Source organism: Meles meles, chromosome 13, assembly GCF_922984935.1.
Source record: "Meles meles chromosome 13, mMelMel3.1 paternal haplotype, whole genome shotgun sequence".
Taxonomy (NCBI): domain Eukaryota; kingdom Metazoa; phylum Chordata; class Mammalia; order Carnivora; family Mustelidae; genus Meles; species Meles meles.
This window is the reverse complement of record NC_060078.1, coordinates 60,593,099-60,618,475: the sequence shown is the minus strand read 5'-3', so window position 1 is coordinate 60,618,475 and position 25,377 is coordinate 60,593,099. Positions and strand designations below refer to the sequence as shown.

The 25,377-nt window shown below is 53.4% G+C and overlaps 1 protein-coding gene across 2 annotated transcripts in view; it reads left to right on the top strand.

The window, feature by feature from the left end:
- Nucleotides 1-24,799, top strand: part of FBXW4 (F-box and WD repeat domain containing 4) — an 80,899-nt gene extending 56,100 nt beyond the window's left edge. The window contains exons 6-9 of one of the 2 annotated variants that reach the window (XM_046026191.1): nt 10,746-10,811; nt 23,098-23,238; nt 23,729-23,870; nt 24,071-24,799. In XM_046026191.1, the coding sequence (XP_045882147.1) occupies nt 10,746-10,811; nt 23,098-23,238; nt 23,729-23,870; nt 24,071-24,190 (469 nt within the window). In that variant the 3' untranslated portion in view covers nt 24,191-24,799. The remainder of the gene's footprint in view (nt 1-10,745; nt 10,812-23,097; nt 23,239-23,728; nt 23,871-24,070) is intronic. The other variant, XM_046026192.1, reaches the window with a different exon arrangement.
- Nucleotides 24,800-25,377: the final 578 nt, after the last annotated feature.

Here is a 25,377-nt window from a genome sequence, read left to right as displayed (position 1 = left end):
CCCCGGTTGAGCCTAATGGTTCTCATCATCCTCCCACCTCATGCCCCTGTTCAGATGCCAGCCCCTCAGGTCCCTCAGCAAACCTGAAAAAACACCGGGGCTTGTCTGGCCTCGGTGCATGTGGTCAGGTGTTTTTCTAGGAAAGATCCATGGAAGACACTTGCTGGATTAAGGAAAAAGTGCATTTAAACGTTTTGATGCTGCCAGTTGCCCTCTAGTTGGACAGGATCAGAATATACACATCCACAAACAAGGTCTACAAGTACCTGTTTCCTCTTAGACTTACCAGTGCTGGGTAATATCAGGTTGTTGTGGGGTTTTTTTTTAAAGATTTATTAAGAGAGAGAGTGTGTATGCCTGAGCACGAGTGAATTGGGGGAAGGAGAAGCAGATTCTCCGCTGAGCAGGGAGCCAGACATGGGCCTCCATCCCAGGACCCTGAGATCACAACCTGAGCTGAAACCAAGAATTGACCGCTTAACTGACTGAGCCACCCAGGCACCCCCTGTTTTGTTTTTTGTTTTTAAAAAAATTTTTGCTTCTCTGATGGGTAAAAAATTATCTAATTTTCGAGTGGTTATAGAAGAGTGATTATGAGCTGGACTTGAGCCCACCTGGCTGAGGTCAAGTCCTGAGTCCTCCCACGTACTAGTCTTGTGACCTTGGTGAATTTGTAACCTCTCTATTCTTCAGTTTCCTCATCTGTGAAAGGGTAAGGATACTGGTAGTTAATGCCTCACAGTAACTTAAACTTTTCCTTTTGGAAAATTTCAAAATATATATCAATAGACTAATTGCCAATTCTTGGTCAATCCTGCTGTTTCAGTATGCCTCACACACTATCCCTTCTGTAGTTTTGTGAAGCAAACATATGAACATTTTGGCGTATATTCTGAAAGACAGTGATGCTTTACAAGTTTAATTACCATACTATTATTTTATCTGGAAAACTATCATCAAATATGTAGGAATATCTCTAGGGTTAAGTGAACTAATACACACATATAATGAGCTTAGAACAGTGCCTGGCATGCAGTAAATGGTCTAGAAGCATATGTATCCATTGTCGCTGTTGGTCTAACTTGAAATTCTTTGATTACTGTGAGGTTTTCATCATGTTTCTTGGCCATGTGTATTTTTTAATTATTAAAAATTTTTGCTCATTAATCTATCTTTCCCCTTGTGATTTATAAGATTTCTTGATATGTTCTGCATATGAATCTCTTGATTATTGTATATATTTGGTAATTCCTTTCAGCTGACGTTGATAGTGTCTTCTGTCATTCGGGAGTTCGGTTGTGTGAAGAGTTCTGTCCTTTTTTGCCTTTACGGCCTCAGAGTTTGTATCCCCTTAAGAATGTCTTTCCCAGGGGCGCCTGGGTGGCTCAGTGGGTTAAAGCCTCTGCCTTTCGCTCAGGTCATGATCCCAGGGTCCTGGGAACGAGCCCCGCATCAGGCTCTCTGCTTGGCAGGGAGCCTGCTTCCTCCTCTCTCTCTCTCTGCCTGCCTCTCTCCCTACTTGTGATCTCTATCTGTCAAATAAATAAATAAAATCTTTAAAAAAAAAAAATTAAAAAAAAAAGAATGTCTTTCCCACTCTAAAATTGTAAAAGTATCTTCCTATGTTTTCTTTTAATACTTTTATGGTCTTTCATGTAGTTTTTGAAAAGGTATCTGTCCTTAATCCAGCTGTAATTGAGGTCTGTTCTGAGGTAGTGCTCTAATTTTATTTTCTTTCCAAACGTGTATTTTGTAGTATCTTTACCCTTTATTGTTTGGGTCACTCTTCATCAACTGTCTTTAAAAGCCACGTTTAGGGGGCACCTGGGTGGCTCACTTGGTTAAGTGACTGCCTTTGGCTAGGTCATGATCCTGGGATGGAGCCCTGCATTGGGCTCCCTGCTCTGCAGGGGAGCCTGCTTCACCCTCTCCTTCTGCCTGATGTTCCCCCTGCTTGTGTGCTCTCTGTCAAATAAATACAATCTTTTTTTTTTTTAAGATTTTATTTATTTGCTTGACAGAGACACAGTGAGAGAGGAACACAAGCAGGGAGAGTGGGGGAGGGAAAAGGAGGTTCTCTGTTGTGGGACTTGATCCCAGAACTCTGGGATCACGACCTGGCCAGAAGGCAGATGCTTAATGACTGAGCCACCCAGGTGTCCCTAAATAAAATCTTAAAAAAAAAAAAAACCAAAACTTTAGGATTTACTTTTCCTTACAAATGTGTGGGTATAGCTTTGGAGTCTTATTCTAATCCATTGATCTATTTGTTCCAGCATGAACGTCCTACTGCAGCTTTAGAGTATGCTTGATATTTGGTAGAACAACTTCTTTCTTGGGGGTCCTGGCTGGCTCAGTCACTGGAGCATGTGACTCTTGATCTCAGAGTTGTGAGTTCAAGCCCCAGACTGGGTTATCGAGATTACTTAAAAGTAGAAGCTTTTATTTTTTTTTAAGACTTATTTATTTTAGAGAGAGTGTGAGTGTGCATGAGCTGGCTGAGGGACAGTGGGGGCGGTGGGGGAGAGCGGGGAGAGAGAGAATCTCAGATAGACTCCTCACTAAGCACAGAGAGTGAGACAGGCCTCCATCCACCAACTGTGAGATCATGACCTGAGCTGAAGACACGCAACCAACTGAGCCATCCTCTGCCCGCAAACTAAAATCTTTTAAAAACAAACAAACACAAAAAACCCTTCTGTTGTTCTTTAAAAAATATTTCTTGGGGCGCCTGGGTGGCTCAGTGGGTTAAAGCCTCTGCCTTTGGCTCAGGTCATGATCCCAAGGTCCTGGAATCGAGCCCCGCATCAGGCTCTCTGCTCAGCAGGGAGCCTGCTTCCCTCGCACTCTCTCTCTGGCTGCCTCTCTGCCTACCTGTGATTTCTGTCTGTCAAATAAATAAATAAAATCTTTAAAAAAAAAAATATTTCTTGGTTATTCTTGTACATTTCCACTTCCAGATGAATTTTAGAATCAATTGATTAAGTAAAAAATCTTGTTTGGGTGGGACTGTATTGAATTTATTGAATAATTAAGGAAGAAGTGACAGTTTTATTTGTTTTTGAGAAGTGACAGTTTTAGATCTTGAGACTTCCTATCCAGGAACATGGTATATCTTCCTACTTATTCAGCAGTTCTGAGTCCTTCAGTAAAGCTTTATAGTTGTTTTTTTGTTTTGTTTTGTTTTGTTTTTTTAATTCATATGCGCCTGTCTTGTTTCCTTTTGGTGGTGGTTTTGGGTGGTTTTTGTTAGGCTTATTCTTGGCTATTTTACAACTTTTAAATTCTTTCTTGTGAATTGATTTCTGGTTGCATTTTGGTTGGTGATTGCTGGTGTGTAGTAGTAGCTAAAGTCTTGCAGGTATCTGCTGTGTGCCACACACTGCTTAAGTATCTTATCTCCTGTCATTTTTACGACAAGCCCATGCCTAGCCACTGTTATTTCTGTTTCACAGGTAGAAAAGCTGGGTATCAGAGAAATTAAATACCTTGTCCAAGTTCAGATACTTACCAGGTGGGAGAGCCAGGAGCTCCAAGGCTACGGCCCTTTTCACTGTGTGCACAGTGTGCTGGCCTTGCTAGTCACTGTCAGAGTTTTCCAGGTCAGTTTTAGATTTTCTTAGTAGGCAATTATATTGTCTGCAAATAGTGACCATCTTGAGTTCTTCCCATGCCTCTTGCTGGGCACACAGTTGTGTGTGTCTTGGGTCATCATTTCTCAGCCAGCTTGTGCTTCACTGGGACATCTTGCCATTTCTTTGTCTTGGGATCAGGTGGAGCAGTTCTTGTACTTAGACGTCATGCAGATGGAAGACAGAGTACAGAGGCTCTTCTCCCTGCAGCCCCCAACACATCTCCTTTAACACATAGATCGTACAGTGTCTTCTTGTTTTTGGTGTCCTTGACTTTCCTCTGTTTTTCTGTCCTTCCACTGTAACAAGTTTCTGAGTTCCTATTTCTTGAGTGGAATGTGTCCCTTTGGGAAGAGCTCAAAATTCCTCTCCTCTAACCTGGGCCAGGATCTTACCTCCGTCTTCAAAAGACTGAGCTTTTGCCATTGGTTAAAATGGAAAATGACCATGTGTGTTTCTTTGGAGGTGTTTTCCAGCTGCAGGACTGCACTCAACCCGTGGAGCAGCAGCAAGCTTGCTTTGTTGGCCTTTGTTTGTTAGGGTTGCAGTGGGAGTGTGGATATTGGGACCCAGCCTCTGGATACTCTGTCTAGAGCCTGACCTTCGAGGTGGCCACTTGCACCATCCTGAATCGATGCACTTGAGCTAAGAGAGGCTTGGTGGGTGTGTGTGTGACTGAGCGGGTGTTCCGGGCCTCTGCCGGCCGCTGGAGTCAGGAGTTGCTCTTGCTTGCATCGGCTAGTGTCTCGTCTGGAGGAGGAGGCCAGCGGAGCCCCTGATCTGGGCTTCCTGACTAACCTTGGGCCACTGGCTGGTCCCAGAGCTTGAGTCCAAGGTGTCCCAGGCCACGGTTGCTGACGTCTGTTCTAGTGGGAAGCTCATGGTTGGGCCTACCTGCTCTTGGCCACGAGTTCGTAGACAGGGGTGTCCGGTTATGTTGTGTTTTCCCTTAGAAGGCATAAATACATTTTTCCCTTTAAAAAGTAGTGCCTGCTCATCGAAGGATATTTGGAAAATAAAATTTAAAAGAAAGAATTGATAATTACTGTGCTGCCCAAACATAATCACTTTGGGCATCTTAGCATGTTTCTTTCCACTCTTTCCTTTTCTATGCACAGGCTCTAAAAAAATAGTTGTGGGGCACCTGGGTGGCTCAGTGGGTTAGGCCTCTGCCTTTGGTTCGGGTCATGATCTCAGGGTCTTGGGATGGAGCCCCACGTCGGGCTCTCTGCTCAGCAGGGAGCCTGCTTCCCCTACCCCCTACATGCCTCTCTGCCTACTTGTGATCTCTCTCTGTCAAATAAATAAAAAAAAATTTAAAAATAGTTATGGAAGGCTCTTTGTCCTCTACTTTTTTTCTTGTGATAGTATCATAAACATCTTGCCTGTATGCCTCGGGAGCATCATTTTAAATGATTGTGTAATATTCCAGTAAGTAGAAGGACCATCATTTACCTCACGTAATTTTGGTCTTGACCCCTTGAAGGCCTCCTTTCTCTGTTAACCCATTTTGGTTCAGCCATCCGTGAAGTTAGCTAAGCTCCCTTTTGGACTGATATTTTCTGTCTCTGCCATTTCTTTGAGATCATGTGAAACAGACCTACTTTTTATTTGCCTTAAACTGGATACATTCAAGCTTCAGATAGGCCTCTTGGTCCCATTATCCTTTAGTTTGATGGACACAGTTGCATTTACTGTCCCCTCCATGGTCCCACAGCTTCAGTTCTGGGCACCCCCCAGCCCTTACAGGCAGGTGCTCCTGTAGGTGGTAGGCCCACCAGCATGCTCCTGCCCCAGCTCTGACGTGCTCACAGCCTTCTGGTCCGTGGACAGCATTTAGGAGGATGTTCCCCAATTGCAATGTGGGATGTTTTCCGGAGAGAGAACAAGGTTTCTTTGCCTCTCTCTTTTTGCTTTCCTTTCCAGACACGTACATTTCCCTTCCCCTTGGGTGGCCTGGAGTGCCCCATTGGCTGGGGAGCTGGCTGCCTTACCCTTCCACCTGCCCCGGCCTGTGTGTCTCCCCTTCCTGACTTCCCTCGCCCTCCTGCTCCCACTCCCTGGGCCCTCCCTCATGGGGCTGTCACTGCACTCCTGCTCCTGGCTGCCCTGGCCCAGCCAGTTTGTGTGACCTCCACGCTGCATTCCTGCTTGGGGACCGAGCCACCGTAATGATGTCAGTGGCGCAGGTTAGCAGATGGCGGCCGCAGCAATGAGACCTGACATGTTCTAATGACTCCCTCCTTCCCACCCTTGCCGGCCGTGCCGAAGGAAGGGCTGGGGTTTCCTTGAGGCATTTTCGGAGGGGGCCACGGGAACTCGGGGGGCCCCCAGGTGCCGATGGGGCCCGTGACCTTTGCCGCTATAATATCAGTGTTTCACAAGCAGGGCGGTTCGGGAGCCCACTTGCAGCCCATCAAAAATTGATTTAATTGCAATTTTTCCTCCAATTAGGAGCACTGGAGCCTGACTAATTAGAGTAATAGAGAGTAATAAGGCTCAGATAAAAAGCCTTCCTCGGCGGCCTTTGTATCTCGTGTCAGTGCCTGTCAGAGGTCAGGGAGCTTGCATATTCTATTAGGCAGCCCGGCCTTCATTTGTACAAATTAGTTTACCCAACAGTAATTAAAATGCCAATGCGGGTTGAAGAGAACTGAATACACTTGATGGGCATGTTGGTGAATGATGTGACAGCTCTGGTGGCCTCCCTTGCCAAAGTGTGTCAGCCGCGGCCCAGAGGCGGCCGGGGCCGGGCCAGCTGGGTGGCTCCAGGCCAGCCACAGGGCACAGCTGCGAAGCACGCTGCTCCGCCGCCGCCTCCGAGCCGCTCGCTCGCCCCTTTTTTCTTCCAGGTGGAGCCATTTGTCCCGTCGTCCATTTGTTCACCCGACAAGCACGTGGGGTCTTCAAGTCTGTGTCGGGCATCACAGGAGGTGCTGGCGAGAGAAGGCACCGGGCTGGGCCTGGGCTCCCATTCCAGCCCTGTTCGTGGCTCCCCGTGGGACCCGGTGCAGGGTGCACTTCCTCCCGGGCCTCAGTTTTCTGGCCTGTAAAATAGGACAGTGGTTCCTGCTGCAGTGGGTCACGAGGATTAGGTGGGGTGAGGTTCTGGAGACCCTTCCTCGGAACCTGGCACATAGCAAGGGCTCACAGATGATGAGTGTCATTAAGACGGCCTGAAGGGGGCAGAGGCATCAAGAGCCTTCCTTCCTGGCCTGCTCTTCCCCTTCTCCCCTCACTCCTCTCTTCTGATTCCTGTTGTTTTCCAGCCCTCAGTTCGAGTACCAGAACCCCGAACCCTCCTGGGGTTTCTCTCTGATGCGGGGACTCCTGCATCATCTTCTTGGGCCTGAGGATGAACTCTGGGGTGCCAGGTTTGCTTGAGCTGGGGCCAGGGGGTGGGGAAGGTAGGTCGGGAATCTAGACAAGGTCTGGGGCAAGATGGGACATGGGAGGAGCCTGGCTGCTGATAGGTGCTTTCTCATCTGAAAAGAGTAGAGTTTATAGAATCAGAATGACTTTTATTTATTTATGTTTAAAGACTTTATTGAGAGAGCGAGAGAGCTGGAGAGCATGAGTGGGGAGAAGCAGAGGAGAATGACGAGCAGACTTTCCACTGAGCAGGGAGCCCAGTCCCCGACCTGACTTCAGCCGAGCGTGGATGCTTAACCGACTGAGCCCCACAGATGCCCCAGAATCAGAATGACTTTTAGACCCTCAAGCTGAGAGAGTGTGTGCTTGTACAAGAACGTGTGTGTTGTGAAACTAATGTGTAGGTACTGTTGGTCCTTCTCATCTTTAATCTGGTTGTGGTGCTTATGAGGGATTTCCCTGCCCCAGCGATGTGGGACTGTGGCATGTGCCCTTCGGGTCTGGGTCTGGTGATGTGGGAGTCACTTAGGAAGCAGAGGGACTGCCTTCATAGCTCATATGTCTAGCTCCCCAGCCATGTTGGCTGTGAACTCCAGAGGGCCCTTTCCATCTGGTTCCACAGACTTGTACCAAGTACTTCTAGGCCAGGCCCCATACTGGGCACCAGAGGATGCAGGAGCCACTGGCTGGTCCATGATCTCAAAGGGAAGATGGGGAGATAACCCCCAAAATACCATGCATCCCCTGAGGGCAAGAAGATAAAGCGTGGTGGGGACTCAGGGGAAGGCTGGTCGAGACTTCGACTGCGATGCGAGTCCCCTGAGGAGCTAGCAGCTTCTGCTTCAGCACGGGTTTGCCGTCACTGTCCCTAAGACACCCCAAGAATGAGATGGGATGGAGGGCAAAAGCCATGTGAATCTTCTTTCCTTTCTGAGGAGAGCTGGCTTTCTCTGTAACTTCAGACTCTAAGATGAGATGGTAGCAAAGACCTTTCAATGGGTCAGACTCCCAGAGTAGTCCCCTGGGAGGCGCTGTTGAAGGGGTGGTGCGTGTGTCCGCTGAGGATGACTCTGAGCATTTGTCGGGAACCTCGGCCCGTGGGACGCAGGATCTGGCCCAGTGAGGAACGTGGGCGACCTGCTGGTGGCCGAAGGCAGGCTGCTGCCCGGGAGGTGGGGTGGCATTCTGTGCAGGCGAGACGGCCTGGTGGAGGCTGGGCTCATGGGGCAGGAGGCCTCCTGCGATGCACATGTCCCACCCCACCGGCTCCTGAGGCTGGGACCCCCTTGTCTGGTGTGGCTCTGGGGAGAGGAGCAAGTGTGCGGACGGGGTTCATGAAAATTCCTGGGAGCTGGGCCAGTTCTTCATTTTCCCTTCCTTTGTGGTGGGAATCCTAGCTTCTCTCTGGTGAACTTCCTGGGTGGTGGGAGGCATCCTTTGGGCATCCCAGGACTGCAAGTTCTGTCTTCTCCTATGCTCTGTGTGTCCCCTCCATGTGTCTCTGTGTACCCTGTGCCCCTGGGCACCCTGCTGTCATCTGACCCTGCACGTGGCTGGTCTGTGGCTTTTGCCTGATGCCTCCTGAAGTCCATGGGCTCTGGAGGCCGAGCTGAGGAGCATGTGTGGCCGCAAGTAGGGAGGAAGAGTGTGCAGGGCTGTGTCTGCAACCAGCTTCACCCCCACGATCCTTGCAGTCCCCATGGTCTGGGTGTGAGTCCCAGTGAATGTCCCCAGTGGGACCTGGCTGCGAAGCTGCTTGACTTGCTTACAGGGCTTTTACCGACTGTTATATCTGATTATACGCTCAGGGCCCCCTGGGTGGTGGGGGCTCTCTACTCTCCTTCCTTCTCTTCCTCCCTGCTCCACAGGGTTGGGCAAGGGAAGAGGGCGGCTCTTGGAAAGGCACATTTCTGGGCGCTGTGTCGGCCAGTCATGAAAGGCCTTTGTGTGGTGGAAGGTGAGAGGTGCTCTTGCTGGTGGCAGATGGGTGGGGCAGGAATAGAGAAGGACGGGGGTGGCTCCCAGGAGAAGGCATTTGCGGCCTCACCCCAGCCTTCTGGAAGCTGTTGGGAGTGGTGGATTCAGGTTCGGGGCTTCCTCCCTTCCCCCTCATCTCAGCTTACTTTGTCGCTAATGTGGCATGTGGCCGGTCTGAGGCCTGCCTTGGAGATGTCTGTGTCTCTGCTGACGCTCCTCACCTGGCCTGTGCTCCTCAAAAGTCTGAAGAGCCCAATTGCCTGCTCGGATGCTTCCCAAGTGGCTATTATGTTTCCAACGCGAGGTAATTGGCTTGACCAGTTATTAATGGATTACCCTCAAGAGAAAAATGTTGAGGGGAGGGAGGTGAGGACAACATCTCTGGGCTTTGTAGTTTGGGGCTTCAGTGTCCAATGGCTGCGTTCCAGGCAGGGAGTCACTTGGGGCAGGACAGACTGGCTGTTTTGGCCTGCCATTCCAGTGGAGTGGCTGCTGGCACTCCTGTGTGCATTGGGACAGAGCCGGGATGATGGCGCATATCCCTAGAGGAAGTCTTGGCTTGAGGCACGGAAGCCCCAGGATGGCTCCTGTGGCCTTTTTATCAGCCTGGGGTTGAGAAGCAGACACTGGCCCTGCAGTGTCGATTGTCCATCAGTGGCTTGGCCACCGTCTCCCACACGTCTCCCCACCAGCAACTGTAGGCCACCTTCCCCCCACCCCACCAAGGCCATGGGCTTCTTCAGAGCCCTCGCTGAAGAACTCTGTCTGCCCGCAGACCTGCTTAGGACCAGAGAGCCACAGGTGCTGGGCAGGGCCAGGGCGGATGGGCCGCAGCCCCACACCACCAACGTGTCATTAGTCTGTCTAGCCCCCGTACCCCCAGGGCCTGACCTGTAGGGACATGGCCCTTCCCCGCCCCAGAGCTCCTCTCTTGCTCCAGGTTAGGTGTCCCAGCTGGGGCTCCCGCTGGCATCCCTCCCCAGCCAGTGAGTCCTCGACCAAGGTGTGGTCTGGCACGTAGGTCCCAGGTGTGGTCCTAGGGCTCCAGGTGGCCTGGCTCACGGCGCAGAGCTTGCCCACCGGTCTTGTGCCTCCACCAAAATGGAACTGCAGGTGGCATGTGAATTTTTCAGAGGTTTAAGAGTTACTTTGGGGAAATAGGGCACATCACTGTGCTGCGCTCTACGGCAGTGGCGGCTGCCCGGCCCTTCACACTTGTCTTGCCGCCCTTGCACCCCAGCACACCACCTGTCTCACCTTTTCCTTGGGTTACTGGCCTTCAGTGGTTCCCTCTGCTCAGTCGCATGCCGTCCCACCTGTCGTGTGCTTGCAGCACATTTCCCGAGCTCTTACAAACACCCTCAGCAGTGCCCCCCAACCACCCTGACCTCTGGCCACAGCATCTTCCCGAACCCAACAATGGCCTGTTCGCAGGGGCCTTTTCTGCAGCCTGACAGGCCCGCCCTCCCTTGGCCCGAGGGTTGCACAGGTAGAGATGAGCTTTTCTGGTGGGCAGAGACCCCGAGCCCCTTCTGCGTGGTAAGGTCTGCTGTCCTTACACCTGCGGGGCCCCTGGAGGGTTGTTGACCTCCGTGCAATTCCCGTTGTCTTCCTGCAGCTTCTCGACCCTCCCTCTTCCCTTTTCTCATCCTGTTTCCGCTGGGTGATCCCCTGAGAACGAGCCCTGCACTTGCAACTGTGTCGCCATCGCCGCCACAAGTTCTGACAAGCGCGCCCTGACTCTGCTCTCCTTTTGTTTGGCAGCTCTTTTGTGACAGGGACGGCTTGTTGTGGGCACTTCTCACCCCTAAGAATCTGGGACCTCAACAGGTAAGAGATTCCTGAGCCCCTGTGGCTTCCCATGGGGGTGGCACCGCAGCAGCCAGGCAGGCAAAGCAAAGACCTTTGGGCCAGACCTGCCCCGGCTTCCGGCTTCTGGCTACAGCTTCCGGCTTCTGGCTTCCGGCTTCTGGCTTCCGGCGGGACCAGGTGGTCCAGGAGGCTGGGAAGCTCCCGGCCCAACCCAGGACCCACTGACTGCCTCCAAGGCGCGCAAGTTCTCCTGGCCCCGTTCATTAACTCGAGGAAACTGTTGGAAGGAGTTTCTAATGGTAAATCATTTCATGTAGAAATGAGGATAACAACAATTTAGATTTTTGATACTTTTTCTGTAAGGAGCGCCTGATTATGTGGTGACATAAAAGCCCATCTATCCTAAAATACAGAAATTTTGGAAGTGACCTCCTATAGATCCATAAAGACAGTTACACAGAACAGTTAAAATACATCCAGGTTTTATTCACAGTTCTCTGCCTTGGCAGACCAAACACATTCCCATCCAACTGTTTCCCATTCTGTTGAATTTTTGTTTTATTTCGTTTTGTTTAGTTCTTTCTTTTTTTTTTTTATTTAAAAGATTTTATTTATTTATTTGACAGAGATCACAAGTAGGCAGAGAGGCAGGCAGAGAGAAGGGGGAAGCAGGCTCCCTGCTGAGCAGAGAGCCTGATGCGGAGCTCGATCCCAGGACCCTGGGATCATGACCTGAAGCTGAAGGCAGAGGCTTTAACCCACTGAGCCACCCAGGTGCCCCTAGTTCTTTCTTTATTTTTTTTAAAATATTTTTTTATTTATTTGACAGAGAGAAATCACAACCAGGCAGAGAGGCAGGCAGAGAGAGAGGAGGAAGCAGGCTCCCCGCGGAGCAGAGAGCCCGATGTGGGGCTCGATCCCAGGATCATGGGACCATGACCTGAGCCGAAGGCAGAGGCTTTAACCCACTGAGCCACCCAGGCGCCCCTAGTTCTTTATTTTTATTTTTATTTATTTATTTTTTTTAAAGATTTTATTTATTTATTTGACAGAGAGAGATCATAAGTAGGCAGAGAGGCAGGCAGAGAGAGTGAGAGGGAAGCAGGCTCCCTGCCGAGCAGAGAGCCCGATGTGGGACTCAATCCCAGGACCCTGAGATCATGACCTGAGCTGAAGGCAGCGGCTTAAACCACTGAGCCACCCAGGCGCCCAGTTCTTTATTTTTAAATAATTTTAGATTCATAAGAATTCCAGGAATGAGACAGCAAGGTACCTGTGTAAGATTAGATAATATGTAGGCTAATACGTAATATAAATCAGAACCAGGAAATCGACATTGGTATAATCCATAGAATTTTATTCAGATTGTAGTCATTTCTGTGTGTGTGTGTGTGTGTGTGTGTGTGTGTGTAGTGGTTCTGTGCAATTTTATCCCGTGTGTAGATTGACATTACTGTGACCTCAGTTAGGATACGGAACTGTTGGCGCCCTTCATAGTCGCACTGTCTGCCTCCTGTCCCCTCCGGTACTCCCTCTTGTCCCTAATGTCTGGCAACCACTTACGCGTTCTCCGTCTCTGTAATTGCGTTGGCTTGAAAGTGTTTTATAAGTGAAATAATGTATATAACCTTTATTTATTTATTTATTTTTAAAATTTTATTTATTTATTTATTTAAAGATTTTATTTATTTATTTGACAGAGAGAGATCACAAGTAGACAGAGAGGCAGGCAGAGAGAGAGAGAGGGAAGCAGGCTCCCTGCTGAGCAGAGAGCCCGATGCGGGACTCGATCCCAGGACCCTGAGATCATGACATGAGCTGAAGGCAGCGGCTTAACCCACTGAGCCACCCAGGCGCCCTAACCTTTATTTATTTTTTGTATGTAACCTTTTGAGATCTGCTTTTCCCCCAGTATTATTCTCGTGCAAGCATAGCAGTTATACCAAGAACACTTGACCTGAGGTTGCTCGTAGTGGTCCCTGGGGGGACGCACCAAAGCGATCCCCCACCGAGCAGCACACCCCCTACTGAATGACATTTGGGTTATTTTCAGTTTTTAGACTATTGCAATTTAAGCTGTCACAAACATTTGTGTGTAAGATTTCGTGTGGACCTAGGTTTTCATTTCTCTGGGATTAATGCCCCAAATTATTTGAATATCTGTATCGTTTTATAATCCAGCCCTGGTGTAGGGGATATCTAGGTCCTTCACATTCTCAACAGCATTTGGAACTGTCACGAAGGTCTGTATTGGCTATTCTCACAGGCATGCTGTCTCATGGCTTTAACTGGAATTTCCTTAATAGCTAATGATGATGAACATCTTTTCATGTGCTTTTTTGCCCTCTGTATATTTGGTTTCTGCTCAGGTCTTTTGCCCATTTTCTTTTTTTAAAGATATTTATTTATTTATTTATTTATTTATTTGACAGAGAGATCACAAGTAGGCAGAGAGATTGGGGGAAGCAGGCTCCCTGCTGAGCAGAGAGCCCGATGTGGGGCTCGATCCCAGGACCCTGAGATCATGACCTGAGCCGAAGACAGAGGCTTTACCCACTGAGCCACCCAGGTGCCCCTCTTTTGCCCATTTTCTAATTGAATAGTTTGCTTTTTCACTGTTGAGTTTTGAGAGTTCTTTATATGTTCTAGATATGAATCCTTTGTCAGACATGTGGTTTGCCTATACCTTTAAGTCTGGAGCTTGTCTTTTTAGTCTTTTTTTTTTTTTTTAAGATTTTATTCGAGAGAGACCGTGACAGAGAGGGGGAGAGAGAGCACAAGCAGGGAGGAGAGGGAGAAGCAGGCTCCTGCTGAGCAGGGAGCCCAATGTAAGGCTCGATCCCAGGACCTTGGGATCATGACCTGACCCAATGGCAGATGCTTAATTGACAGAATCATCCAAGCACCCCAACTTTTTATCCTCTTGACAGGATAAAAGACCCAAGTTTTAAATTTTGATGACGTCCAAATTATTGACTGTTTCTTTTTGTGCTCTTGGTGTGAAGTGTGAGAAATCTCCCCCTAGCCCCAGGCCCCCTGTTGTGGTTTGCAATGCCATGATTGACAGTAGTGGTGAGGGTGCGCTCTGCCCACTTGTCTCGTGCCTTCGCTGCTCTAGCTCATCTCCTTTCTCTGTCTCCAGGAAAGTACTAGTCATATCTTTTGTTTTCCTAAAAACCTGTTGTATTGTCAGTCTTTCCAAACGATTTTATTTGAGAAAGAGAGAGAGAGAGAGCACAAGGAGGGGTGGGGTACAGAGATAGAAGCAGGTTCCCTGCTGAGAGGGAGCCAGATGTAGGACTCGATCTCCAGACCCTGAGATCATGACCTGAGCCAAAGGCAGATGCTCAACCAACTCAGTCCCCCAGGCACCCTCCGAAAGACTTTTTTCTTAAACACATGAGATGTTTTCATTAGATACGGTTTTCCCCACAATATTCTCTTGGGGGTCATCCAGCCACAGGGATAGGAAACTCCCACCTTCCCCAGATAGCACATTACGTCTTTGGATCGCTCCGAGAGTTCTCATGTCTGTCCTTCATCAGGACTTGATCTGCTTCCAGGAGCTGTGATCCTGAATAAGCAGCAAGTTCAATCGCGCCTCTGAAGACAGGCCTTTAAATATCTGAAAACTCCGGTCCTGCTCCTGCAGCGTCTTCTCTTTATCAGGCCAGAAGTCTGAGGACCTTCAGTTGTTGCTTGTGAACATCAGTTAGCGTGCTTTGGGCTCTGAGTAATGAGGACCTAGTTCAAAGTGGCTCAAACAATAGAGGGATTATTATCTTGACTGACAAGGAGTCTGTCCAGGAGTTGGGTGGTTCGGTGGTTCCAGGATTGATGCGTTCGGCAGCTCCATGAAAGTTGAGAGCCCTCCTTCTCAGCTTTCTGCTTTGCCACCTCAAAGTGGGTTTTGCCTTTACCCTCAGGCTTGTTCACAAAAGCCCTACGAACCCATAAGGCAGTACCCAAAGAGGAGAAGGAAGGAAGAGGACACGTCTCTGCCTGGGGTCTCTTTTTAAGATGGGGACACCTTTTAGAGGAGCCCCAAGCAGACTTCTCATATTTAGTGAGCCAAAAGTGTGTTCCACTACTCGCCTCAAACCAAACCATGCCAGGGAAATGGAATGAGCAGTCCAGACTGATCTTCTGGGTCTGGGGAAGAGCTCGGCTTCCCCCCGCCCCCACACGTATCCTGGCAGTGGGGGAGGTGAGTGGGCACAGATTCCGATTTGGGTCAGCAAAGAAGAAAGTGGGCGGTAGCTGGGTGGGTGACCTGCGATCTTGGTTTCGTACTTGTTTGAGGACCATTCTCAGCTGAAAGCTTCTCCAGTTTCTCTGGTTGCAGCCCTCTTGAAACGGGATGTCCACAGCTGAGTGGAGAGCACTCCGGTTGTGAGCCAATGGCAGGTGCTGTCATCGTCTGCATTCTAGATCTTCCATCTTTTTTTTTTTTTTAAGATTTTTTCTATTTATTTGAGAGATAGATTGAGAGGGGAGAGGTCAGAGGGAGAAGCAGACCCCCCGCTGAGCAGGGAGCCCCATGTGGGACTCGATCCTGGGACTCTAGGATCATGACCTGAGCCGAAGGCAGTTGCTTAACCAACTGAGCCACCCAGGCGTCCCCTAGATCTTCCATGTTTGTCAGTGTAGCTGATGGTTGCATCGTACTGTTGCCAACACAGCTGAGACTGCCAAGGCTTCCTTTGTTCTGTAGGCTCTGGGATGTTGGGGTGCCTGCCGCCTGAGAGAATTGTTCCCATGGCCTGCCCTGCCAGACTCCTGCCACTGGCAACTTCTTGCTTCTGTGTGGGCCACAGGCAGAAAGAACCCGTCCTCTGCTGTGTGCTGGGGAGGCTGTGAGTGGCTACAGAGGGAGCACAGGCTGCTGGTCAGGCAGTCTTGGGTTCTAGAACTGACTCTACTGTGGATCAGCTCTGTGATAAGGGGGTCTCTCTGGGCCTCGGCTTCCACATTTGTAAATGAGATTTAATTCTCTCTGCTTAACAGAATTAGTATGAAAAAGACGTTATTTTGAAAACGTGCCCATACGGCACCCATGTCCACTCTCTGCTTCTTCACCCGTGGCTGCCTTCCTCGTGAGGACCTTAGAGTTTGCAGAGGCTCAGCTTTTTAATTCTCCAAATACCTGTGACCACTAGAAGCCAAGTGGTCCTGCTGACCTCATGGCCCAGAGAGGGCTCCTGCCAGTACCCGAGGCTGCAGGCCACAGGATGGGAGTTGCTGCTGAAGGTCAGTCTCAGGCATGTGGCTGGCCCTGGGGCCTGGCATCCTCCCTGGCCTGTGCTCAGTATGGCGAATGAGCCGGGAGGGGGGTGCTGGAAAGGGGGGTGCACCACCGTGGCCGACTCTCATCTCCAAGGTCAAGTCATCTTGGAGGGCCTCTTCTGCCTGTGATTTTCTTGTGGTGGGGGGATACTCCTGAGCACAGATTTAGGGTCAGGATGCAATTATAAGACACCAGCTCCTTGAATAGCACTCACTTATGAAATCCCTAATTCCTCCTAAACCCTAAACCCTGGGTCTGTCCAGAACCCAGGAAGACCCCAAATGAGAAACTGTCCCTGCTCCCTTTGGGTGGCCAATGGCAGCGCCACCCCAGGCAACACGTGACCTTGTCTTCTCTCTGGCCCTCAGACCCCCTCTTCACCACCGTGAGGAGCCAGACCTCACTGAAACATCAGTCCGGTTCCCAGGGAAGCTTGGAGGACCAAGGGTTATGGAGCTCGAAGGAAGGATGGCCTGCTGGAGGCATCTGCTTTTGGTGGGAGGAAGCGGACGGACAGGGTGACTGTCTGTAGCTGTCTTTCCCAGAGAAGCCCAAGCAGATAATAAAGCCATGTAGAAAATAGGATTAAGGTAATGAACAGGCAGGACAGAGTTTGATCTTTCAATAATGCCAAAGCCTGACTGACAGGCCAATCTGGAAGGTGGAGCGGCACCGCCGGCAGGACCTGGTGGCGGGCGCTGTGCGGGGCTGGGTGGATTCCTTGCTTTTAACCTGTCACTGCTGAAACCTGAGGAGCGCCGGGATTTTCGCTTTTATGTGTGTGCTGTGACTTGGGGGGAAGGAGTGCTGGAGGGGCAGTTTTGCTCGGAGCATCACCCCTCTGGGGCCGCCCTCAGGATGATGGTGGGGGCTGGAACACACCTGGGGGGAGCGTAGGGACCCTGCTGGACCCTGTCTCGGGGCCTTGCTGTCAGGTTGCTTAGGCTACTTCTCACAGTGCCCGGGGACCCTTTCAAAGGCACCATGGCTCCCTCGGCCCTTCGTTCCATCAAGACCCTTGGAGACACTGTTCTCCCTACGAGCTGGGGAGGGGGAGGTGCTGGCTGGGGTACACAGATCAGAGAGCAACTGTGGGCATACGGCCATTACTTGGATGGCAAGAGCTTGGCTCTCTCTCTCTCTCTCTCCCTTCTTCCTTTTCGAACCCGTCTAAAGCAGGCAGAGAGAAAGATGGAGTCCTTGACCTGACTTGGAAGTGCCAGAGTGTTTCTACCTACAGGGGGAGCTGGCCGTCAGGCCCGGTTGCAGGCCCCCAAAGGCTCTATCTTGACACACAGTGCCAACAGCCAACCACGGAAGCATCCCCCACTAGGCCCCATGGTCCCATCAGACCCCAAGAAGCTGGGCCAAAGCCGTCCCGTTCCTGAGCCTGGGGTCTGAAGGGATCCAGGCCTGGGAGGTTGGACTGGCCTGACACCATATACAGCCCTCCTCCCGGGCTTGCTGTCACCGTGGGTTCTGCATTTCGGCCAAGGGCATTTGAGCTGGATCTGGCATTGGCGCGGGTAGGCTACAGGATGGAGGCCTGTGAGCGCTGACCTACAGCGATCCTAGTGGGAACAGCCACAGCCCTAAGCCAGCCTGTGGGCTGGGATGGGGAGAGGTGTGGGCTGAGGTGACCTGGCTACTCCTAGGGCCTTGACTGTTCAAGTCCAGGCGTGTGAGTATGTGTGGGCCCCTGCACACACCCCCTTCTCTCCCTTTCCAGACAAGGTCATCCCTGTTCCCCATCACTCTTCCTTGTCTACCCTAAAGCCCCCGAGTCTCCTCTTTCTCCCCGAAGTTGGGGCAGATAGGCGTCTCACACTGCCCCACAGGTGCCCTCTGTTTCCCCCCTAGAGCCTCTGCTCTAGCTGCCCCTGCCCCGTGCTTGGACTCCCCCTTCTCGATCCTGCTTACTCTTCGGTGCAGACAGCACCCGCGCCACAAGGCCTTCCCTGACCCTAGCCCCCGTGGCTGGAGTTGGTAACCCTTAGAGCACTCACAGCGCCGCCTTGTCAGCCACCGTGGGCCCTGGGGTGGCCTTGAGAAAGGTGAGGGCCAGGCTGCAGCCCTTTCTAACGGCCTGCAGGACGTGGTGTCGTGAGCACAGGCTGGGTCCCACCGAGGACAGTGGCTGTGTCCACCCGGTCCAGGTGTGGCTTCGTCTCTGCCCGCACCTCTGCCTCCGCCCCGGGCAGCCTGGCCCTCCGTCAGGGTGATTGGGGAACTGCCCTCTTTAAAGTACCTGCCTTCTCCTTTGAAAGTATTACTGACAGATTTTTTCATTTTCTTTTTTCTTTACCTCTTTAAGGAACCCTGTAATTTCTTTCTTTCTTTCTCCCCCCTTTCCTTTTTCTTTCTTGTCCCCTCTGTCCCCCTGAACTCTTTGAAATTGGCTCTCTGCCTGCTGACACCAAACTGATACTTTGCGTTTCACTTCTCCTTATCCCTTTATGGCAACAGATGTTGAAATTTTGTATCCTTTTATCTGCCCGGCTGCCCCTTCCTGTAATTACGGGCCCCTTGTTAGCAGTACAAAGTGGGCTGCCCGGCTGCCTGGCCTTTGAGCCATTGTGTCTGAACACGTGTGCACGGGCGGGCGCAGGGGCCACGCACGCGCGCGCACACATGCGGGGGTGAGGCCGTGAGCTCCGGCAGGGCCCTTCCCACTCGCCTGATGGTGCCGGGCAGGCAAGGCTTCCGTGGGCTTCTTGTCTCCACCACTCTGGTGTTACATTTGGGACCTAACGTGCCTCCTTGATTCTGGCCCTCCCCACCAGAGGGCTGGACAAGGCCAGCTCCTCCCTGCTGAGAAGCCTGGGGACTCCCTGCCCCTCCCAGAGTTCATGTCCACTGAGCAGTGCGCACCCAGGGGCAGTCGTGGTCGGAAAGGATTAGCCGGGCGAGAGGGTCTGCCAGGTGCAAACAGGGCGCCGGCGCTGGTGCCTTGACTCTGGCCCCCCTGCTGGGGCGGGTCCTTCACCTGGGCCATATCCCCCCCACCTCCTGTCATTGCCTGTCCCGCTTCTGTCACTCCCTAGAGAACCACTCCATGCCCACAGGCCAAAATGTTCTCTTGTCTGTCCTCTGACAGTAAAACTTCCCTTTCTCTTCTGGGACCCCTCCGGTCACCCCTTGTGGTGTTAGTTGGGTACACGACTCCCTCCCTCCGTCCCTGGGCTGAAAACTTGTAGAAGACAGGGCGAACTCCCTCAGCCATCCTTGACTTCTCCTGCAGTTCCTGGTAAAGCACAATGCCTTGTATACAGAAGGTGCTCGTTAAGTGATTGTTGCTCAAAGAAAGGGAGAGAGAGGAGTCGTCGGGGTGGGAAGGAGGAAAAGCCTCCTCTCCTGAGTGACCCTGTCTGGCCCAGCTTATACCTTCTCATCCTCTGTCCCTGGGAGCTGAGCTGCAGGAAGGTGAACTGTGTGTCACTCTTCCTCCTTGCCCTGTCCTAAAAGCCCCTATTGTGTCCTCGGGTCACACGTCCGTGCCAGGCAGAGGAACGAGAACCTCTAGGATCTCCAGGGAACATCCTCGGGAACCCCATGTGTTAACAGTGGCTGTGAAGGGGTGTGGGGGCCACGGGTAGTTTCAGATGCAGGCCGGGAGGTGGGTCGGGGACCTGGCTTCTTCCAGCTCGGGGCCCTTCGGCCCTGGAGGACTTTGCGGGCTGTGGATTGTGTTGGGAGCACGGGGTGGGGGGGGGGGAGGGGCAGGTGGAGGCGGGGATGAGCGGACTCGGGGGAGGGTGGGCACCGGCTTCTGGCTCAGCAGGCCCAGACCAGGAGAGGGAGCGGCTCTTGCAACTGGACATATGGGTCTTTAGGGCCACTACCGGCCTCCAGTTAGCTGTCCCTAGATGTCCCCTAAAGATGGCGATAGAGGGGTCCGGGTCTTACTAGATTTCCTTCTGTCAGGAAACTCCTTTCGAGGCTCCCTCTTCCCTTGAGATGGAATTGCTGTGCAGTGGGGTGGGAGCCCCAGTTCCCTCACCTGCTCGCCCCCTTAAGGTCCCGGGGATGAGGCCGCCCTCTGCTTGTTTTTCCCGCCCAGGTCCTCTGGTGCATCGCAGAGAACGCTGCCCTCCACGGCCTGCTCGTCAGGCTCACAGGGGTGGCCCCTCGGTCTTTATCTTTCCCTGGGTGCAAAGAGAATGGCTGGAGTCAGGCTCGGGAGAGGCCGGAGAGGACCCCCCCCCCAGCCCTCAGCGGCTCCTGGAGGCCCAGGCTTTGTGTGCAGCGGCTGTTCGGGAATGGCCTTTTTGTCTGGCCCTCCGCAGGGACGGAGCCGGCCCTCGCTCCCGGCGTGGCCCGGGACTCTGAGGGGCAGTCCTGTTCCCACACAAGTCATGCGACAGCCAAGGCTCTGCACCCCCCACACCCCCCACAGTGATAGGCCGAGAAGCATTCTTGACATTCTTTCTGGAGAAAAGGGGTGAAATGTCTGAATTTGGGGGTCACCATGTTATACAAATTGCAATCTAATCGTTTTTACAAGAACACACTTGCAGGAAGAAAAGGAGCCCGAGAGGAGGGGCTGAGGAGACAGACAGCTTGTTTTGTCCCCGTTTTCCCCAAAGTTTGGAGCTATTGTCGGGCCAATCTTGCTCCCTTCCCCAGGGCTGTCGAGCTAGAGTTTTCTAGTTAAATTGGTCTTGGGGTGGGGGCCACTGAGGGCCCATGGTGCCATTTCTGTTTGTTTTCCCAAATCAAAGCCCCAGCAGGGCTCCCAGGGCTGCGTGGGGCTGCTGCTTGGAGGGACGGGCCCTTTCCCAGAGCCGGCTGTGTCTGCGGAGGCTCCGGACTTCACCTCCTGGGCACTGCACAGCAGTCTGGAGGGCCTCAGGCCCAGAGGCCAAAGAAATTGTATCTTTTTATTGGCCCATTTGAAGTGTGTGTGGCCATTTCAGGGACTCCGAGCGCCAGGCTGCAGCAACTGTCTGTCTCGGGCCCAGCTGGGCCGGCGGACATGGGGCTGCATGACGAGCCCTGGCCTCCCGGCCGGTGCTCACTTTAGCCCTTGGGGTTCCCTCGGCAGGCAGGGTTCTGTTTCTTATCGTAGATGCTGGCATGACCCTTTCTAGGGGTGGCTTGGATACTGGGACAGAGGCCCAGGGTGACTTGGTCTGGGTGTTGCCCTGGTGCTGCGGTCCCGACTCCGCTGCCCGTCCGGCCCACGGGTGCCCAGCTCTCGGTCCCTCTGAATCCCGGGACCAGGGGGAGGCAGGTAGAGCCATGCTGGGCTTCACGCCCCCACCCCCATCGCCTTTCATCTTCTATTTCAAACAAACATGAAATTACTTCTGCAGATTAAAGGGGAGAGCTCCTCCGTCATTCCTGAAGGCCTCACTAATGGAAGGGGCAGGGCCCCCAAATCTGGAAGGAGGGAGAACTGTGGAGCCAAACAGCCCCCTACCTGGGTGTGCACAAATGTCCGGGAGCACCTGTAAAAGAGAGGTGGGGGTGGGGGACAGACTCCTTTAGGGACTCCGGGCTGCCCCGGGGTGGAGCAGTCATGGCTAGTGGCCCCTCTGCGACGACAGGCCCTGCCTGGGAGCCAAGGTCCGTGATCTCTAGGGTTTGGCCTTCAGCCTGATTCCTCTCAGGGTCCCCCACCACAAAGGCTTACCTCCTACCCCGGAAAGAGGAACACCGCCCAAGGGGGCTGGGGGAGGGGCTCTAAGGGCCTGCCCTCCCACCTCCTGCAGCGCTGGCCCTGCTGGGGGGGGGGTCTTCTCATTGCCCAGGGCTAAAGGGGAAAGGTAGAAGGGAACCCTGAGCTGCTGCCTCTGTTCCTTCAGCTTCTAGGGAAGATGGTGGCTCCACTGGGGAGAAGGGAGCTGGAGGGTGAGAGCGGGCAGGCCTGGGGCTGAAGTCTGCCCTCACACTGGTGGTGAGTGAGCACTGCTTGTGAGAGCCGGGCGTGCTCCCTCCTGTCGCCGGGGCCTGGGGCTGATGTCTGCTCTCACACTGGTGGTGAGTGAGCACTGCTTGGAGAGCCGGGAGTGCTCCCTCCTGCCGCCGGGGCCTCTCACCTGGGAAGCATGCATGGCCTTGCTTCTCCCGTCCTGCCAGGGAGGAGGGCCCAGCAGCTCTTGGGTGCAAGTGCGGGATCAGGCCTGGAGGGTGTTCCTCTTCTCCTTCACCACCCCCCCATCCTGCAGAAACTCCTTGCTTCTCCTCGTTCCCTAGCCACAGGGATTAGCGGGTGCACTTGATGTTGAGGGGTAGTTGCTAGGGCCGGAAGGCCCCCCTACATGGTTGCTAGGGGTCTGGCATCGGGGCGAGGGGTCTGCCCACTGCCGCGGTCACGGAGGGACTTACACAGTCACAAAGAAATTGTTCTTCTCAGTAATCTGCTCTCGGCCACCGGGAGGGGTGAGGGGTGGGGAGCGCGCTGCAGCCCAGCAGGCTGGGGGCTGTGATCACACAGGCGTGCTCGCCCCAGGCTGGGGGCCAGCCGGGCCAGGAACACCAGGGACTGGCCAGCTAAGCTGCTTTCTCAGCGATTTCTCTCCCCAGACACAAAGGTGTTTACTTGTTTTAACATCTCCTGGGACTCCCCTTCTCCCTTTGTGTGGTCTTTATCCCCAATGAGGTTTGAGCCCCAGATTACAGGCAGGAATTAAGGCATTGGACTCCGGCAGCTCAGAACTGCATGACCTGCAGGATCAAGAAGTATAAAGTAACCAAGTGTGTGTGCGCACGCGGGAGGGGGCCGGCCCGGCCGCAGGGCCCATTCTTCCACCCTGAGAACGGCCGCTGGGCAGCGGAGCAGGTGTGGTGCAGGCCTTCAGCTGGGGGAGGGGCAGGCACTGGGACTGGGGTGACAGGGTGGGCATCCTGGGCCATTTCCCTTGGCCCCATCCGAAGGGAGCCTGATTTTAGCTCAGGAGGGAGAGCGGCATTTCCCCAGGGACTGAGGCCATTAGGTTACCAGCCGGTGTGGGGGCCGACGTGGGACAGTCTCTCCTCCTCTGCCCCTCTGTTCTCCCTCTGTTCTCTCCCCAGTGGGCAGCTAATGATGCACCTGGGCAGCGACTTCCCCTCAGGGGCTGGGGTGTTGGATGTCATGTATGAGTCCCCTTCCACACTCTTGTCCTGTGGCTATGACACCTACGTTCGCTACTGGGACCTCCGAGCCAGTGTCCGGTGAGTATGCTGGGCGGGAGGTGGGCGGCAGTCCCGGCCCTCCCTCCGGCCCTCCTGGGGCGTCCCCCCTAAGGCACAGGCCCTGCAGGTGGAGGTGAAGAGTGGCAGCCGGCAAGGTCAGATCACGCTTCAGTTCCTCGCTTGGCAGCCCTGGTCCCCTGGCCTGGAGACCATGGCCACTGAGTGCTGATGGAGGGCCCGGGGAGTCAGGGGCCCGTCCATCACCATTCTCCCCGCCTTTCTGCCCTGCCACCCAAGTCGTGTGACATGTAGCCAGCTGTGGGAAGCACTAGTGAGGGCCTCGTGTGGCCTGGGGTCTGGGCACTGGCTAGAAAGAGAGCTTTACACAGGAGGCTTGGTCCCCTTAAGTCTGGTTTTTAAAGAGAGGGTGATTCAGCTTCTGCCTCTGGGCCAGAATAGATTTCTAAGGTCCCTGTGGAAGGTGGGACAGCGGGCACCCCTGACCCTCCGCCGGCCTCTTCCCACACAGGAAGTGTGTCATGGAGTGGGAGGAGCCCCACGACAGCACCCTGTACTGCCTGCAGACCGATGGCAACCACCTGCTGGCTACGGGGTCCTCCTACTACGGGGTCGTGCGGCTGTGGGACCGGCGCCAGAGGGCCTGCCTCCACGTAAGTGCCCCGCACACCTCCGACTCCGAGATGCCAGGACTTCTTACTAGTGGCTGTTCTGGGGGGGAGGGGGTGGCTGCCTGGAGAAGCAGGGGAGTTGGCATGCCACCGGGCCCCCCACGCTGGACCGGGCACGTTAGGGCTTCCTCCCGCTTCCCCTCGGGCTGCTCCTGCCATGCCCGACCCTCCCTCCGTTGCAGGCCTTCCCGCTGACCTCCACGCCACTCAGCAGCCCCGTGTACTGCCTGCGCTTCACCACCAAGCACCTCTATGCGGCGCTGTCCTACAACCTCCACGTCCTGGACTTTCAGAATCCGTGACAGGGCCACCCCAGCCTGTGGGCCAGGGAGGCCAGCTACTCAGGGACCTCTCCGCCTGGAGGGTGCAGGGATACCTCTGCCCACCCCCACCCCCGATGCCTGTGCTCCTAGACCTGTGACCACAGTGCTTGGGCACCGTCAGGTAAAGGCTGCTGCCTCCTGGCAATTGGGGGCACCCCTCCCAGGAACTAGATGGAGAGAAGGGATCTGCTGCTTTGAGAGAACAGCTGAACCTGGCCGGGCCTTGCTTCCCTGTTGGCCAGAGCAAGGATCGGGTCTGGACAGGCCAGCCCTGCCCCTCACCCTTTCTTAGAGCCGTGATAGCTTCGTGAGGTGAGGGGCTCCAGCAGTCCCTTTCTGCCCCTTCCTTGGAGGGAGGGGTGAGGCTGCCAATCCTCTGCTCTGGCCCCTACCTCCTCAGTCAGTCCCCTCCCTTGACCAAGCTCTTGGGGCTCATTCCTGGGGCACGGTGGGCTGGTCTCGCTTTGAAACTGAGGAAGGACAAAGGGAACCCAGCGGTTTTGAGTGAGTTCTGAGACAGCCCAATCTCAGGCTGGCTGCTAAGACATGCTACAATGTTCATTTTTGTAAAAATAAAGCTTGATTGTTCACAGTTCCAGTTCCTCTCTGGCTGGGGAGTCCTGGGAGGCAGTAAGAGAGGGAACGATATATTCAAACTTGAGGATGGGTGCGTTGGGGAAAGGGTAAGATCAGCCTCATAGCTCAGTGTCCCTAAGACACTCACCTCTTGGGCCCCAGTGGTGGGGTGTGTGCTACCTGTGGGGTACAGACAGGGGACTGTAGAAGGGCTTAGTGCTGTTGGGGAGCTAAGCTGCTCCGCATTTGCAGAAACCCTTCTTCAGCCTACTCGAACACACATGCACTCTTCGCAACAATACGACCCTCCTCCTGCCTTCACACCCAAATGTCTTAATGTCGTGGACTGTTTCCAAGCTTTCTGTATTTCAAAAAGTTCTCCTTTACTTTACCTCGCCTTACCGTAGGGAGCTCATCTGGGCCCTTCTGCAAGCTAAGACAGCCCAGGGTTGCCACCAGTCTAGTGTCCCTCAATTTATGCAAACAGGACAGGGAAGACACCCACCCAGCGTTAGGCTCAGGGCTCCCCCAGCTCTGCTCCATCAAAGCCCCATGCTTGCCTCTATGTGAAAGGCTTGACATTGAAGGTC